We start from the raw sequence: 18466 nt of genomic DNA, 5'->3' as shown, positions 1-18466 counted from the left end.
ATTAAATATATCTTTTATTTATATTATAATTTTCTAAAATTAACATTAATCTATTTTTTTCAATTATCCTTAGTACTATTTGAAAGAGAAAGAGAGTACTCCAATTATTATGCTCCAATTACTATTGGAAAAAAAAGTTGGATAACTAACTTTGAGTAGGAGGAAACGCGAATAAGCATGAGACTGTTCTAATTTCATTGTCTGTTGTACTGGTTTCAGCGATTTAGAGTGTGCAGGAGGTCCTTTGGGTGTGGCTTGTTCGGTCCCGGAGTCTTGGACTTGTCCAGTGCTATCGTGCTCGGAGTATGTGTCAGTTATGTTGCTTTCTTCTTTGATCGATGTCGCATGCTTATCCGTTCCCTCCAATGCCGAGATGATGCTATGTTTTTTGTTGGGTTTGCGAGACTTTCTCTTCTCATTGGTCATTTAATGTTTGATCAAGGGTTTGCTGCCTTGTATTGCTTTATGGGCGTGTTTGATTCTAGGTTTTGCTATGCTAGCATTGGGGGACTTTACTCACATTATTATGTGTTATCTGTAATATTGACAATTATCCATCTAATAAAAGCTTATGTTTAAAAAAAAAGACTAATTCTGTGTATATTTGTTAAAGTAATTAATACAACACAAAATTTAAGTTAATTATTTATATATAGTTTTTATACCCTAAACAGAATAGAATAGGAGGTTAGAATTTCCTTCATTATTTAAATAATAAACTATGATCCAGAGTGAAGATATACTCATTAAATTAAAAAAATTGAAACAATATTAATATAGAATGTTGTTCTGAAAAGAGTTGTTCATAGATTCTGATTGGATTATAAAGATAGATCAGTGTGGTAAAGATTACCTGTATCAATGCTACCTATGATTGTGTTTTCACCAATCTTCCCTTTTGCCATGCTGTGTTCCCACCATTTCCAATACCATTTCTACCCAGCCCAAGAAACTCCCATGAACGGGTAGTGTGCAGTTTATGCTCCTTGCTCAAAAACACAGATACTACATTTGGTTTTTCTGCATCAGTGGAAACATTGTGTCAACTATATATGATTTTGATTCTTAAGTTCAAATCAATTCAGTAAAAAAAAATATTAGCGGCTTCTGGGGCTAGAATGAAAATATTTAAGGAGAAAGAAGTTGATCTGAGCATGCTAATAACTAATTTGAAGTGGTGAAAACACTAGATCTTGAATTTTAGCTAATTGAATTTGATCAGTTTCTTACTTGCAATCTGAGCTGCTTCTTCCTCCTCAAGTAAAGCTGCAAATCCATTGATGTGTTTATTATATGAATAATAATTGCTTCTTTGGCCTTCTCATTGCTGTAAATGAAAATCAACATACATATATAGTTTATAAATCAATTTCTTCCAAAACAAAGTTTAAGAAGATGTGGCAAAAAAACTGATTTTTTCTCATTTTATATATACCTTCCCAAGACTGAACCCAGTAATTCATAATGAGAAGATGTGGCAGTTTCAAGATCAACAGAGGAAGGTCTTGAACCATGAGAATGTGCTCCCAAGTATACAATGTAGCACTGTGAACAAGTAATAAAAAAATGGATAATTTGATGAAAAGTAATGTAACCCATCACCATCATCCAATAATGTCATCATCAGAGTCCAGTGAAATTAATTAAACCATCTCTAAAACAAAATTCAAATGAGCAATTATAAAGCAAAACTGGCCTACCCTTTTGCTAACATGAACAGCACTCAGCACTGAAACCAAAAAGAGAAAAGATGAGACCAGAAGATGAAGGTATAAGATTGAACGAGCCATTAGCATATAGGCTGTGGGGGCTCTGTATCCTCTGTTTGTTTATAATGTGTAATGGAAGGGCATACTAATGGAATATATATATATATATATACTGGAAAAAAGGACAGCTGGAAAAACTGCTCTTCTTGAATTCAGTAAATAAGACTTTATCCATCATAAATTTAAAATGTATTTTAAGTTCCATGTGCTTAATATTTTAATTAAAGATGGATTTGTCTTACATTGAATTTTGAAAAATCTCACTTTTAAATGATTCATTTTTGTGTCTATCTCGGTTGTTTCTTGTGTACAACAACCCATATTAAGTTTTTCTATTAAACTAGAAGCCATCCATGCACACCAATAAGGTGTTAGTGAGAGTATATAAGTCAGACCTTGTAAAGAATAAAGATGATGAAAGTATGAAACGAATTCAATTTCTGAAAAATCATTTGTTAGGAAAATACCGCCACAACACTCTAACACTCATTGCCTATAAAAATAAAACACTCTGAACATGATTAGTCCTTCTCTTAAAGGAGATGAGAACACCTGCAAATTAAAAAGAAAAAAATAATAACCATATGGAAGACTTGGTATCATGATCGATGTCATCATACCCTGTTGGCTGTTATAAATTAAGTCTAGTGAATCATGTACATATTATTTTAATTCGAAATAATTTTTAATGATTGGTGATCTATATATAGGTTTTCTTATTTTAATTCGTATAAGCTATTGTATGATCCTCCTTCACTAATAGAAAAGCTTGATTCGGCATTAAAATTTGGAAAGGATAGAACTTGAGAAGAAAGAAATGAAAAGGAGGCTAGAGGGTTATGAGAGAAATTAAACATGTTGGCGTACGTAGAAATAATAATAGAAGAGACAATTTTTTCTTCTTGTGCCAAAATATTTCTCCTCATTAGGCCTCAAAATGTGCACAAACGTGGAGGACACGCCGACACACAATTCCCACGTCATCCTTCAACTAGCATTTGTCCAATTACCTTGTTTATAATTTACATGTAGTTGTATTTTAAGAGGTGAACATGTATAATTAATAAAAGTAATGATGGGAAACTTATCTTTAACAATCTAATATGCTTGATATTTTCCAAATGTAAAAAATATACATTTAAGAGGTTGTCTAAATGATTCATATAGGTGTCCAACTCACAATTCAATGAACCAATATGATTTTTTATAAATAAATTAATAAATAAAATATAGAAATTTTAATTCACTTATCTTCAATGTGATTAGACGATGAGATTTTTAACCCAAACTTTCTCATAGGTCATTTAGACAACCCATATGTTCGATTATTGTTTTGTATAACAGTTTTTAATTTCTAAAAATAGAAAAAGAGAAAAAATCATTTGGTATGAAAAGTTATAAAAATTGAAATCCCAAACTACCATAGGTCTATTTATATTTTTAGTTTTTAAATTAAAAAATTTCCTTAGTTTTTAAATGTTTTAAATATCATTTTTAAAATTTAGAAAACTGAAGAGGGAATCGATCAAACTTTAAGGGTCTATTTGATTGTAATTTTTGAAAACTCTATTTAAAAACTGCTTTCAAGAAGAAAAAAAATTGAATTAAAAAATTGTAATCTAAAATTGAAACATAAAATATTTATTAACTGTTCTGATATTTTAGTTTTTACAAAATTGAAATTGAGAACCGTTTTAGAAAACAGTTTTTGAAAACAAACAGATTTTAAATTTTCAATTATTAAAAATAGAAAACAGTTTTCAAAAACTGTAATCAAAACTGGCCCTAATTCTTTTCTTTCCATTTTTCTACTTGATAAAGAAGTGAAGAGAATTTTATCCTTTTTATTTTCTGCTCATCCAAATAAATTATAAAATCTTCTTATTTTTCCTCTTAACTTCATTTTGATTTCTTCTCTACTTTAATTTTTTCCTCACATCCAAATAAAGTAGTGGACGGCTCTTCTGCCAGTGTATCTAATATGTAGTTCATCACCATATCTTGTGTGACACCAAGTACTTAGTTCATAATCTAGATCTAGATTCTAGATTACTTTTTTCATGCATGTTCCTTGCGAGTATTTAATTCATAGTTTTTTTTATAGTTTTTATTGTTTTAAAAAAGCTAGAAGATGGAATTTCAGGTTTTTGTTTCTTCCTCGAAAGATTTCACTCCATCATCGAGCATTCTGGACAGAGCCCCTAATCACTTTGGAAAGAATATGAAAATATACGATGTTAGGTAAGAATGAGACAAAATTACAAAGCAGAAAGAATGGAATAGCATCAAATACTGATTTTCCCTTCATATTTTTTTTCGATGAATCCCTTCATATTAATTTAATACAACTTGTTGTTGGTGTAAAAAAAATACTACTTGTTGGTGGACTTCAAGAAAACTTAAATAAGGTTTTGGTCCATGTATAATACACTAAGTTTAGAAATGGTCCCTCCTCATAACAAAGCTTGGACTCGGTCCCTGATGTTTGAGAAATTACCCAATTTTAGTCTTGTCAGAGGTGGTGGTCGAGAGACCTTGCCACATGTTTAATAAAGCTTACGAGGAAAAATTTTCTTTAAATTTCATGTTACCACCTCAAATTAACTCATTAACAAACTAACCCCAAAATAAAAGACAATGCAGTTTTTAGTCAAACTAACTTTCTCAAATACTTAAATTTAGGTCCTAACTGTTGGTCCCTGATTTCCAAATCTTTTGAATGTCACTCATGAAAACTCTTTTTAATCAAATAAAGAACAATTGATGACATATCATCATTTTTTACTTGTAACTTGATAATGGCATTTAAATAATCCGTGTAATATTTTAAAATTACCCATGAAAATAGGATATTTTTAGTCCTATTCGTCCTCTGCCTCTAGGTTGGCAACGGGCTCCGTGGGTGCGGGTTTGACCATTCCCACACCCGAACCCAAACTTAACACTCAAACCCATACCCAATATGAGTGTAAAAGATAAACCCAAATCCAAACCCCTGGGTTTTTTTCCCGAACCCAAACCCAAAACCTGATGTGAGCTCCGAACCCACAAAAAACTCAAAAACCCGACCCGAAAATAACATGAACATAAGCTGATTAAACCTCATCAGCTTTCCAATACAAAGGAAAAAATATAGTTCATGAACATAAGCTGATAAACAACATAGTTTATGGATTTTTTACGTTAAAGAAAACCCTACTTAGTAACTTTAATAATATATATAAGGGATGATAATTACATGTATAAGGCTTTGGGGTTTGTGTTTGGGTTTGGGTGCGGGTTTAATCAATCCCACACCCGAACCCAAACAGGTTTTAAATCGGGTGAAACCCAAACCCAAACCCTAAGAAATCGGGTTTCACCCAAAATTTCGGGTTGGGTTTGGGTCGGGCCCCACGGGTGTGGGTTTTTCTGCCATCTCTATCTACCTCCACGCCTGGGACCACTAGCTATTGCCGAGATTATCCACGAAGAACCGTGCGCTGGAACCACGTCAAAGAAGAGATCGATGGCCTTGACAGCTTCATGAGATACTTCAAGGGGGAAATCACACAAAGAACACGATGAAGCTTGCTAATTTTGGTTGATTGAATATGATTTGGGATTAGGGTTAAAAAAAATTAACCCCGTGATTCAATTTCATTTTCGTTTTTGTAAAGGTTAATTTGTCAAAAAAAAAAAGGGGGTGGAGGTGGAAACAAGAATTTATTGAGTTTAGCTAAATCCCCGACAAGTTCAACGTGCATCCCAAAAAAATTCCCGATTGTACCCCAAAGGAGAACTTCTCAGGATTAAGCTTCATGTTGTGTTTTTGTAAGTCGGAGAAAACCTCCGGAAAGTCTCCTTGGTTCTCTGAGCCTTTGGATGACCTCACCACCATATCATCCACATAGACCTACACATTCCTGCATTTTAAAGTCGGAATGGCATCAGTGCATCACCATGTAACTGTAAATATCTTGATGGATCATGAGTGTCGTGTTCTCATCATCCATTCGGTGAATGCAGATATGATTGTATCCTGAGTACGAACCAATAAAGGTTAGTAGCTTAAAACTTTTTACCCCCATTAACTACTAGTTTATACTCGACAATGGGAAAAGTCTTTGGGACATGTATTTTTCAGGTTTGTAAAGCCTATGCACATTTCCATCTTAGCCTGAAAAATACATGTCCCAAAGACTTGTTCCCTTATCGAGTATAGACAGAGTAGTTGATGGGGCAAACAGTTTTAAGCTACTAAGCTTGGGTTCTTACTCCGGACACAACCAAATCTTCATTCACCCAATGGATGATGAGAACATGACGTTCATGATCCATCAAGATATTATAGTTACATGGTGATGCCATTCCGACTTTAAAATGCAGGAATATCTATGTCTATGTGGATGATATGGTGGTAAAATCATCCAAAGGTTCAGACAACCAAAGGGACTTTCAGGAGGTTTTCTCCGACTTACAAAAACACAACACAGAGCTTAATCATGAGAAGTTCGCCTTTGGGGTACAATCGGGAAAAATTATGGGATTCATGTAGGTCTTCTCGGGGATTTAGCTAAACTCAATAAATTCATGTCTATCGTTAAGATTTACCGTCTCAAAACGGTAAAAGAGGTCCTACAATTCACAGGGCGAATAGCGGCGCTATCACGATTTCGGTCTCAGTCAACTCACCAAGTGTTCCCTTTTTTCAAATGTTTGAGGAAGAATCCAAGCCTTTGGCTGACAGCGGAATTTGAAATGGAATTTCAGGAGTTTAAAATTTCTTGCCGAGACTGCCTATTTTGAATTGGGCTATCCCAGTGAAACTATATTGATGTATCAATCAGTAACCAACTCAGCAATGAGTTCAACATTGGTACAAGAGGAGGCATAAAAACAAAGAGAAATATACTTTGTGAGCAGAGCTTTCCAGGGGTTGAGCTTGAGACACAAGAATAATGAGAAGACGGTGCTTTGCCCTGGTGATCTCAATTCACAAACTGAGGCCCTACTTTCAAAGCCATGAGGTAGTCATCAAGACCAATCAACCCTTGAAGCAAATGGCTCAAAAATTTAATCTAACACGAAGAATGGTATAGCATGGTCGGTAGAGTTGTCACTTGTCAGAGTATGGACTTCAAAAAAAAAATTCCGGATAAACACGAAATTTATTAATTAGCATCATCCAAAATACAGGGAAGGAACAAAAATCAAGCTTAAAAAAGGGCCCATAACTTTTCCACCCCTGTACACTTCAAATTTAAGCACTAAGCATGTTCATTGCACTCATCTAACATATCATTTATTGCAAAAACACATCACACTATGATCCCCAAACAACCAAAGAAAATGATAATATAAAATAAACACGCACACATAGATAACATGAAATCCCAATGCTCAAACATAGTGGTCCTCATATCATAATATCATAACACAATGCTTTCTCATATGTGTCGAACTGTAATGGGACTCCTAACTATGTGTCTTCCATTTGTCCATTGCAATTTCCCAAATAGGTATTTTCTCCTTTGAGTCACACTCGTTGCCTGCACAATAACTTGGAATGTCTTCTTTTCACCAATTTTCTTGAAACTCAAGGAATTTGGAACAACAACAATTTTATGTCCTGGCAATTGTGCATTTGCAAAATACTTGCTTGGTGGCCCAACATTGGTGACTGTGCGAGTAACATTTACCACATTTGACCTGATGTTTGGTAATGTGATTGAAGGGTAGTTCAAGTCTGTTATGCTGTGAGATCCTGAACAAGTAAATGTCTTGTTGAAGTTTAGTGCTGAAATGAGTTGTTGGTCATATCCAGAAGCACATAAGAAGTTCAAGTAATCAACAATGCTTAGATCATAAACAAGCCCAGGATCTATTGCACTGTTAGGTTGAACATGCCCTGAACCATAAGCAAATGGGGTTGCCAATTTTTTGTTGAAAGCATCTCGTATCGGCTTATTGGTGTTATCTCTTGTGCTTGCTGCAAAGCCATAAATTTAAACATAAGTAAATATGTCACCCATGTTTGAATACCGAAAATCACTCTTGACAGGAAAAGAGAGATAGAGAGAGTACCTGTCGTCATGATTGCTGATTTGATAGCGGCCGGACTCCAATTAGGATGAAGTGTTTTAATAAGTCCAGCAATACCAGCAACATGAGGGCAAGACATGGAAGTTCCTTGCAGTACATTAAATGGAAACCCCCGACGAGTGTCTGATAATAAGTTAGATGCACTTGCAAATGGTGAATACGCAGCGAGTATGCTCACACCAGGTGCAGTTACATCAGGCTAAAATAGAGAACAAAATCAATCTAATAAAAAAAAATACAAAATGAGTATAATTGATAAAATTCTAAGTTTTTTTAAATTACCTTTAGTATTGCTGGTTGAATTTTATTTGGCCCTCTAGATGAGAATGAAGCCATAACTGGAGCTGGCTTTCTTCCAAGGAATGTTTTTGCTGGGGACAACTTTAATGTAGTGGATGAATTTATTGTAGAGTCCCTTCAATTCAAAGAAATATAGTAATAAAGTGAATAAATAGAGCCCTTCATATGTAACATGAAATTTTAAAAAATGTAACAATTTTAAAGGATGGTTATGTGTAATTATACGTAGCAGTTATGCCAGCGCCACCAGGTGTTGTTTTTGATCCAGGAACTTTTGCAGTGTTCACGGTTGACAAAACATGAGGCTCAGAAAGAAGTGTGTTTCCATTTTGCTTTTGATTACTCAGAACCATTCCCTTTGCACCAGAAGATAGAGCTTCACTGCCCTCAGCTACTGATTTTATTTTTCCACCTCGAGTGCATACCACTACTTTGCCTTTTACTTTTGCAGGGTCAAGTGTTCCAGGTCTACAAAGTTGACTGCAATAACATGCATATAAAAATGAATGTAAGAAACATGGCATTTAATAAACAAAGGCATCTAAGTTAAAAAAAATGATTTCATGTCCAACGGTTTTTCATTAACTTCAATTAAACCTGTAGTTTGTGCAGGTCTTTGACTGCCACAAATTGCATAATAATAAAACTCTACAGTTTGTGGCGGTTCAGTGTTGCCTAAAAACTGTGGTTCATGAATCACGACTATAAGTTTATAGAAAAGGCAAATCTTTTTGAGATTTGTACTTACGCGTCTCGATTGGTTGCATTGGCAAGTTTAGCATCAGTTGAAAGGATCAAAGAAAATAATTGGTTAGGTGGCAAGTTCACAAAAAGACTGGCTCCCTGCAAATAAAAAAGTAAAATATTATTTCAACAATTACTCTACTCTTAATTTAATTGTAGTTAGAATCAGTTTTCTGTTAGTCTTTTTCGGTTATCTAGTTGTTTGGTTGTTATACTATTTAGCTCGATTACAGTTAGAGACTTAGTTTCACATTATGTGTAACTACAAATACGTTCAATTAGATCAGTTAATCAGAAAATTCTCTACTTTTCTCTCATTTTCCTATTAAGTACAGTAACAGTTGTGATACTTAAATATATAAACGGGACATACATTCAACAAATAACTCATTTTTCTCTTTTTACATATATTACATCAATTACTTCTTACTCTTCGGTACTTTTTTTGTCTGAGTATCTATTGAATATATGCACTATAAAAACGTCTACAAATAATTTTCCTTACAATAATAGCAATTGAATTTAAGCCAGCTTAAATATATACAATTTTTTTGTTGTTGTCTATTATTAGAGATTTAAGGGAATATGCCATTTAAGGGAATCCTCATAACTCTCCTAAATGAGATTTTTTTTTCTTTGTTCTGTTTGTTTTTTCTGATTCCTCCCATGTTTCCTCATTTTCTCTGTTTTCTTTTGGCCTTGGGTCTGTACAATTACATTTGTTTCTCTTTGGCACATCTTGAGCTCTATATATATAAATTTGGGTTATCTAAAAAAAAGAGATTTTTTTCAATTCACATTACTTAGATAAAGAATAACAATAAGTTGAAGAAAGAAGGATGATACCGTAATTTGTTGGTTGTTACCCAAAGTTATAGTACTGCTGAACTCTCTATCAATGGTGCTAGCAGCAACAGTAAACACCCATGGAGCCACATTCAACACAGTTCCAAGTGCAGGTCCATCATTCCCTGCAGAAGCAACTACTAATATATTTTTGGCAAGTGCATGAAATGATCCTATGGAAACTTCATCAGTGAAAATTTCTTCAGCACTGATAAAAGATCTTCCTCCAGCAGATACAGAAATCACATCAACACCATCGCTTATGGCTTGGTCTATGGCCGCCAACACATCCGCGCCATAGCAACTAGCTGGATCAGTTAGCGACCAGCACACTTTGTAGGTTGCAACTCGTGCTCTTGGTGATCCACCTTTTGCTGTGCCATTACCATTACTAAATACTTGTGCTCCAGGAACGAAATTTCCACCAGCTATTGATAGTGTGTGGGTACCATGGCCTACTAAGTCACGTGCTGTTTGTTGTGTTGGGGGAAGTTTGCCATTATATGCCTCAAAAGCTTTGCTAAAGAATCTTGCTCCAATTAGCTTCCTAGTGTCATGTGTAGCACATTTCATACAAGTATATATAAATAGATGGTGATATAACTTTTATGTCTAACTAACATTTCTCAAGTGAGTAATTTTTGGCCTGTTTGATTACAGTTTTTGAAAACTGTTTTTTTATTGCAAATTTAAAAATTTGTTTGTTTTCAAAAATTGTTTTCGAAAACCGTTCTCAATTTCAATTTTTAAAATTAAAATACCAGAACAACTAAAAGATGTTTTCTATTTTTAGTTTTCATATTACAATTTTGTAATGTTAGAAAACATCTAATTCAAACGGTTTTTTTTTAAACATCAAAACAGTTTTTAAAAACACTTTTTAAATACAGTTTTCAAAATCTGCAATCAAACAGATTTTTTATATAAAAAGTAAAATGATTTTAAAATATCAACATAGCGCATACAACAAACAAACACTCAAAAGTGAAAATGGAAGAAAAGATATAAGTAATTGATGTGATAGAAAGAGACTGAGAGAAACTATGTTGAACAATAAGGTTTGTGAAATATTCTTTTTGTGTAAAAACCAAAATATAAGAAGAGAAAAGAGCAAAGTATTAAATATAAATATGTTATACGACATGACAAGTTAGAAACCTCAACTCTTGAGCTAGCTTTTGTGGTTGAGTATAGGCCTCCTAATTTCTAATATGGTATCAGAGCCTATCCTAGATCCATTTGTTGTGGAGACCACGCATATTTGGGCCACCCGTTGTTGATCCCACGTTCCAGTCTTTTCAATCCTGGACGTGAGGGGGTGTGTTAGAAGTCTCACATTGGCTAGAGATAGAGTCAAGATAAGCTTTATAAGGGTAGTGCAAACCTCAACTCTTGAGCTAGCTTTTGTGGTTGAGTATAGGCCTCCTAATTTCTAGAGATGATAGAAAGAGAGAGAAAAAATGCATATAAGAGTGTTGTCACTGCTTTATCATACAGGGTGTATGTTGAACCAAATTGACAACATCAGTAAAAGTATATAATTTCTGGTGAGATCTGTCATGTTTTCAAGGAATGAGCTATACTTTAGGATAGGATAATGTTTCATCCACACCTCTCTTTTGAGATGGAGAGGTGGAATGGTGAGAGAGATAGGAAGAAAAGAAAAAGTAAGAGAGAGAAAATATGAGATGTGATAGATGATAAGATGAGAGAGATAGAAATAAAAAGAGGTGAGAATGAAGTGTTTAAAAAATGAGTTGTGTATATATCATTACTCCTTTAGCATATGCTTGGGTTAAATAAAGTTATAATGGGAAAGACCGTTAATGGGGGCTCTAGTGGATAATGCTTAAATGTCCACTTTTTATAAGTGCATGTAGTGCATATAATTGGGGACTCTTTTTTTCTTTTTTACTACTATTCCATATCACACTCTAGTATCTAGCCCATCTTTATTGTTTAAAACAAACTCAAAGGAAAAAGTGAAAGCTTAGTTGGGACCTGTTACATGGAACTTGCTTTGAACCTCGGAGCTTGTTAATTTGACAGATGTTACCCCCACGCCATTTTGCAGGAACAGAACCAATTCCTTTGTCACTAAAACTCTGGGATTCAGGCCAAACACCTGTCCAGATCGTACGTCATTAGGAGAACATTTGAAGATTTTAGCATCTTGGTCAAAAACATAAAGAGGTACAATACAAAGAAAGACACATCTTTGTGCATAAAAAAGATAAAGAAAGGCATAACCAACAGTATGCACATTGTTTTTTGTGCATAAAGAAAACTTTCACTTTAGATTTTAGCATGCAATATAATATATTCATGCTCAGATTTACAATTAATTTCTACTTTGTTTTCTTTCAATTTCAATTTCTCTTTTCTTCTTCATATTATGTCACTTATCATATGTATTTCATTTTTCACTATTCTCAATCTTTTGAATAGTGAATAAGATATAAGGGAAAGAAGTGTCAACATAACACTTTCATACACCATAACATTATATGATTGACTGTTTGAGATGTGCTAGCAATCATACTTTAACACTTTATTTTTAACATTTTTTCATTGATTAGTTGGAAATAAGGATCTCACTATATTGAATGTGGAGCTCCTTTCATACCATGCATCAAATCCATTATTTTACTATGTTGTCTTCTTTTTTTCACTCCAAAGTCTATTAAATGTATGCATAATGCGGATATTTACTGATTATTTTCTTTACATTAGAGCTTAAATTACCTGTATCGATGTTAGCTATGATTGTATTTTCTCCAAATCTCCCCTTTTGCCATGCTGAATTCCCACCATTTCCTCGCAGTCCAAGAAACTCCCATGAACGGGTAGTGTGCAATTTATGCTCCTTGCTCACAAACACAGATACTACTTTTGGATTTTCTGCATAAACACAATGTCAACTATATACTCTGTCTAGAAATACTTCTCCAATTAATTCCATTAATTTTGACGCTAAATTAATTTGGTGAAAAAGCTTCTTTCCGTAACTTCTAGTATCAAAATTGATTGTAAGGTGAAGAAATTTAATCCAAATATAGTGATAGCTAATTTGAAGTGGTGAAAACACTAGATCTGGAAGGTGCTTAAGCATTATTTTGAGTTTCATACTTGCAATCCGTGCTGCTTCTTCCTCTTCAAGTAAAGCTGCAAATCCATTGATGTGTTTATTATATGAATAAAGAATTGCTTCTTTGGCCTTCTCATGGCTGTCAATGATCATCAACATACATAGTTAATAGATCAATTTCTTCTAAAACAGAGCTTAGGGAAAAATTATGTTTATCTCATTTTATATATACCTTCCCAAGACTGAACCCAGTAAATCATAATGAGAAGATGTGGCAGTTTCAAGATCAACAGAGGAAGGTGTTGGACCATGAGAATGTGCTCCCAGGTATACAATGTAGCACTATGAACAAGTAATAAATTAAAAATGGATAGTTTGACAAAGAGTTAAGTCACCCATCACTAGTCATCATTCAATAATGTCATCATCACCAATCATATTCAATAATTTCAAAGTAGTAATTAACTTCAAAACAACATGCAAATTGAGCAATCATTGATCATTCAACAAGAAAAACTGCCCTACCTTTTTGCTAGCATGGACAGAATTCAGCAACGAAATAAAAAGAAGAAAATATGAGACAAGAAAAAGAAGGGTTGATGAGATTGAACGACCCATTTTTATGGAATATGTTTGTGGTAGCATAGGGGTTCTACCCTTTGCTGGTGTAAGTGTAATGAAACGGCATAAATAATGGCATATATAGAGGAAAAAAGCTAGTTGGATGTGTTTAGAATGATTTTTGTACAACTGTTTGTAGCTAGTGCGCGCACAGAATAGAATGAAATCTATAATTTTTTAATTCATTTATTATCCTTGCTTTTAAATTTATAACACTTATCATCAGTGGCACCGGCGGCTGACGCTAAAAGACTAAAAGTTGACGTGTAACGTAAGCTACTTAACGAACGCTACATGTGAACTCGATTTATCCCACTCTAAACTGACACTACACACTTGATAATACAATCGACTCTATCAACTCAAAATTAGTGTCAGTCACATAGGCGGCTCTAGAACCAATGCACTAGTGTCGGCGGTCAGGACTAATAAGGAAAAATTTGAAAAAATATCAAATAACCATAATATAAATATGAAACTGAGGAATTGAAGACTTGCTGAAATGATCTAGATTATGACCATTGCTAAATGATGGTTTTCTGACGCAAGTTGGCGTCAGTCATACCGATGATGCCGTTAAGTAGGGATATTTGTTGGCATTTCACAACAGCTTAGTGTTGACTAAAATTAGCGAAACTTAGCGCTGGTGTTGTGGGCGGCGTTAAATTTGGTCGCTAAAACAGTCATTTCTTTTAGTTCCTGCATCTTTTTGGGTTGGGCAAGTCTAGGCCAACTTTTTTGTGGGCCTATATTTCATTAGCACAACTCATACTTGTCCTAGGTCAGTCCATCTGGTCATGCCCATCATTACAGGTATGGGCCAACCTTTTTATTATCTTGTTTTTATTTATTTTATTGAGTCATAATTAGTGACTTTAAGTATTTTTAATCACAATATGCATTGTTAGGATTTTTAGGATTTTATATGTTTTCATTAGAGTTTGTTAAGATTTTATTATCGTTTAGCATTTTAATGTAAGAAGCACTCGAAGACAGATTTCACTTAAGTGATGTGGCTGCATCTTGCCTGGGTTGTTTCTTTTAGCACAGACATTTGATTGACGATCCGACTCGTCAGATTGAAGATCAATGTGTTGTGAACAACATCAAAATTTCAACCCGATCAAACAGTTAACTAAACTGCACCAGCCATTTTACGAAAAAGGTCAAAGATGTCAGCTTCAAATATAAGGTCAGTTTTTAGGAATTTTATGACATCTATTAAAAAGTAGTGTTGGCTAAATCGACGCTACCCACTCTACAATCCATAATTAAAGCCAAGTATACATCATTTATGACTTTGCTTGAGCCTACATTAGTTGTGAACCCAAATCCAATGGCTAAGTGAGTAGATTCGACCCAGCGGATGCTAATGTTGAGTGAAATGGGTCGTCCCCGGACACTCACGACCACATTTTCTCTCTTAACTTAAAACCCCTCTTTCTCCTATGACCTCCATTCCTCGCCGCTCCAACCTTGAGCACAACTCCCTTGACAACTCTAGCGACCTCCATCGCACCTCTTTTGACCACCGCATCCCCTTTGGCCAACACCATTAATGAAGGCACTATCATTTGAGAGAGTTCTTGTCATCCACCTGAAGAATGATTGACAATCGATCTGAGGCAACACATGTAAGTAGCTCATCATGTTTTCCTTTGTCAATATGCTATTTATATATGTTAATTTATTCTAAACTTATTTGTTTATTTTTTCCTAATATCATGCTCAGTATCAAGATAGGTTGGAGAAACTTCTGACTTATGCCCAACTAGGGATCTCGTTTTTTTTATAGGAAAATGTTAGTTGTTATAAATGTTAGTAAATTAATTCCTCATCCGGGTTCAAACTCGGGCCCCTTTACCCTTCACCCCACCCAACCCTTATGTCCCTAGCTCTTACTACTTGAGTTATCCTTCAGGGGAGAATATTGAACTAGGGATCTCGTGATGCCCACTATGTCGCTGGTGAAGCTACCAAGCTTCTTATATGAAAGGGGTTTGGGCGGGGAAAGACTCGTTGTCAATTATTCGACACAAAAGACTTGTCGACGAACGAGAGGGCTGATGTCACCTCACTCACAGGAGAGTCTCAAGCTTCCCTTGATGGAGCTGGTGAGGAAGACTCGGCGAGGAGGCGGGCAGCAGAAGCTAAAAAAGCACGCTTCATAGAGGCCTTGACATTGTGACAACAGGAAAACTATATTGCCAGCCACAAAGCCGTAGAAGCCTGAAAAATGGCTGCAACTGCCATTTCCAAGGTGGACAGTGAGTCACCATACCTCCAATCGCAGGGTGATCACATCAACAATGGCTTAATTTGTATTGTTGTAATGTAAATGACATAACAAGTTCAATAGATTAATTTAGCCATTTAATTTATATGCCAAGATATTCATCGATTTATATAGCCTTTTAATTGATTATCCATATTCCATAGTACAGTTTAAGTTGAAGTTCCATATTGATGTTCCCCAAGCCAATCTTGTTTGGCAGGTAGGTAGAACCATTATGGACAATAAAGTTCAACATACCATGTATTTATAATATAAAAAAAATTATGTATCTTCACTTAACAGCTTAAGCTTTTGAGGTCGTTAATTCATGACATTGTATCAAGACCGCTATGACAAAATGATATAGAACTTGATCCTTTTTTACCTCACTATTTAATAAAAAGAAGCATATATATGATTATATATATGATCGGTTGGCATGTGTATTGTTCATACTTTAAGCTTAAGTGAGCTTTTTGTATGAGAAAGCGTGTTAGAATATAATATAAAATCATTTATGTGTTTTCATCCAATAGCTCATTTTCCCACTCACCAAAGTAAGTGAAGAAATTTTTTATGTTACCAAACAAATTTCAAAATCTTATTCTTATTCTCTCTCTTTTTCCTTCCCAGACCAGACTCAAATAAAGTGTAGGGTTGTTACCAAAAAAGAAAATAAATAAAGTTCACGGTTCTTCTCCCTTTAATTTTTCTATAATCGATCTTGTCTTGTATGATAACTTTTTCCTTTCATATATTTCTTCCAATTAACTAGTTTTTTATCACATCATCACAGGAAAGAGTATTTAATTTATAGCTTTTACTATTTAATTTCAATTTATAAAAGTCTCCTCTCCTTTAAATAAAAAATGGAGATGGAATTTTCTTTCTTCCTTAAAAAAGTAGTTTCAATAACGGGCATTTTATAATTATTATATTCATAGTTATATAATGCAATTTAATTCGTAGAATAGGGTGTGAAACACCATATGTGAATATAAAGATCTTCAACCCCTGGAAAATGCCTTTTTGTCACTGTGATTAGAATATAAGGTAGCGTTTGGAAACGTAACAGAACGGAACGGAACTGAACAGAACTGAACGTAACATAATGGAACGGGACAAAAATGTTCTATTCAATGTGTTTGACAAATACATCACAACTAGAACAGAACCATAAGATTAATTACATATATACCCCTATCACAACTAGAACAGAACCAAAATGTCTTGTTCTTAGAGCCTTGTGTCCTGTTCCGTTCCATCTAAAAAACATGACAAACACAGAACGGAACCCATATGTCCCGTTCCGTTCCCTTCTTACATGTTTACCAAACGCTACCTAAAATTCACGATAAAAGAAGGACTTAGGAAAGCACAAAAGAATAATGAGTTTGTTGGTGGACAGTTCCAACACAGTGAGCCTTTTCAAATTACCAATTGTAGTAGGAATAGTTCCTGAGAGATTGTTACTTTGGAGACTGAGGCGATTCAAATTGATAAGATTCCATATAGAGGCAGGAATTGGTCCAGAAAAATGATTAAAGCTCAAGTATAAGTCTGTGAGCTTTGTCAAGCTCCCAATGGTGGAAGGAATGGACCCTGAAAATTGGTTGTAATCAAGCGTAAGCTGTTTCAAATTGACCAAGTTTCCTATGGAATCTGGTATTGATCCAGAAAGATTGTTGCGGTAAAGTTGGAGCTCGGACAAGTTAGACCTGTTCCATAAGGAAGGTGGGATTGGTCCAGAAAGTTGGGAAATATTAGCAATATAAAGTCTATTTAAACTGCTCATGTTACCTATTGTTTCAGGGATAGTACCAGAGAGAGGGTTGAATGAAAGATCAAGAAACCTAAGGTTTGTGAGCATCCCAATTTCACTTGGAATGGAACCAGAAAGCTTGTTTTCTGCAAGGGCAAGGTACTCCAAGCTGTTCATTTTTCCAATCTCAGAAGGAATGTGACCATACAATTTGTTTTCACCCAAGTCTAGATATGATAGGCTGGACAAGTTTGTAATGTAACTTGGAATAGAACCCTCTAGTTGACAAGCGTAAAAATCAAGGACATGTAAACTCCTTAATGTCCAAATTTCTTGAGGAATTAAACCATCAAAGGAATTGTAAGACAAGTTCAAAAGATTTATTTTGGGCATGCCACCTACTTGTGGTGGGATGGTCCCAAAAAAGAAGTTGCTAGAGATATCTAGGCTGAGGAGGTTGGGGAATGAGGAGAAGCTGAGATTGTGGAGTGTACCTTTGAGTCCATAATTTGCAAGACTTATGTTGGAGATGGAGTTGGATTTGTCACATTGAATTCCTTTCCATTTGCATGGATCAGAACCTGTCCAAGTTGACAAGAGAGCTTGGCTTTGGTTGTCAAGGCTCTGTTTCCATTTCAACAGAGCACTTCCTTCAGTCACTTGAGCTGCATCTTGGGGAAGCAAAAGTGTTAGAAGGACACAGAAGAACATGAACTGGATTTGAGAGCTTCTTTGAATCACAACCAGCATGCGTACCATGATTGAAGTAACAGGGTTCTTGTATCAAGATTATGTTCTTGGATTGGATGGTGTGACATAGTAGGAGCTGATAGACCCTTTATAAAGCAATGATGACGAAGTGGGTACAAATATATATATTCTAGCCAATTCAATTAAGTCTAACACTCAGGCAATAAAATAGTCGTGGTTGAAGGACTAGCATGTCTGTATGCAATTTTGGTTAAGATACCTTTCAA

The 18466-nt window shown here is 34.8% G+C and overlaps 2 protein-coding genes across 4 annotated transcripts; both read right to left on the bottom strand.

Moving 5' to 3' along the window:
* Positions 1-714: 714 nt before the first annotated feature.
* LOC130732331 (subtilisin-like protease Glyma18g48580) lies at positions 715-1829 on the bottom strand. The gene is made up of 4 exons (XM_057584400.1): positions 1701-1829; positions 1436-1545; positions 1231-1327; positions 715-1020 (listed from the first exon to the last, which is right to left on the bottom strand). The coding sequence occupies exons 1-4, from the start codon at positions 1794-1796 to the stop codon at positions 1006-1008; spliced, it is 318 nt and encodes a 105-aa protein (XP_057440383.1). The 5' UTR covers positions 1797-1829; the 3' UTR covers positions 715-1005.
* A 5071-nt stretch (positions 1830-6900) lies between these two features.
* LOC130728439 (subtilisin-like protease Glyma18g48580) lies at positions 6901-18342 on the bottom strand. Of its 3 annotated transcripts, XM_057579916.1 has the most exons (12): positions 18246-18342; positions 17984-18154; positions 13064-13173; positions 12873-12970; positions 12489-12644; positions 11745-11868; positions 9744-10290; positions 8902-8996; positions 8379-8633; positions 8136-8268; positions 7836-8052; positions 6901-7740 (listed from the first exon to the last, which is right to left on the bottom strand). In XM_057579916.1, the coding sequence occupies exons 2-12, from the start codon at positions 17993-17995 to the stop codon at positions 7199-7201; spliced, it is 2289 nt and encodes a 762-aa protein (XP_057435899.1). In that variant the 5' UTR covers positions 17996-18154; positions 18246-18342; the 3' UTR covers positions 6901-7198. The 3 variants fall into 3 exon arrangements, with proteins under 3 accessions (XP_057435899.1, XP_057435898.1, XP_057435897.1); XM_057579915.1 differs by having other exon boundaries at positions 17984-18305; XM_057579914.1 differs by lacking the exons at positions 17984-18154; positions 18246-18342 and adding an exon at positions 13357-13516.
* Positions 18343-18466: the final 124 nt, after the last annotated feature.

The sequence above is a fragment of the Lotus japonicus genome, chromosome 1 (genome assembly GCF_012489685.1).
Source record: "Lotus japonicus ecotype B-129 chromosome 1, LjGifu_v1.2".
In the NCBI taxonomy this organism is placed as follows: domain Eukaryota; kingdom Viridiplantae; phylum Streptophyta; class Magnoliopsida; order Fabales; family Fabaceae; genus Lotus; species Lotus japonicus.
The sequence above is the reverse complement of the archived record's forward strand: the minus strand, read 5'-3'. Positions and strand labels throughout refer to the sequence as shown.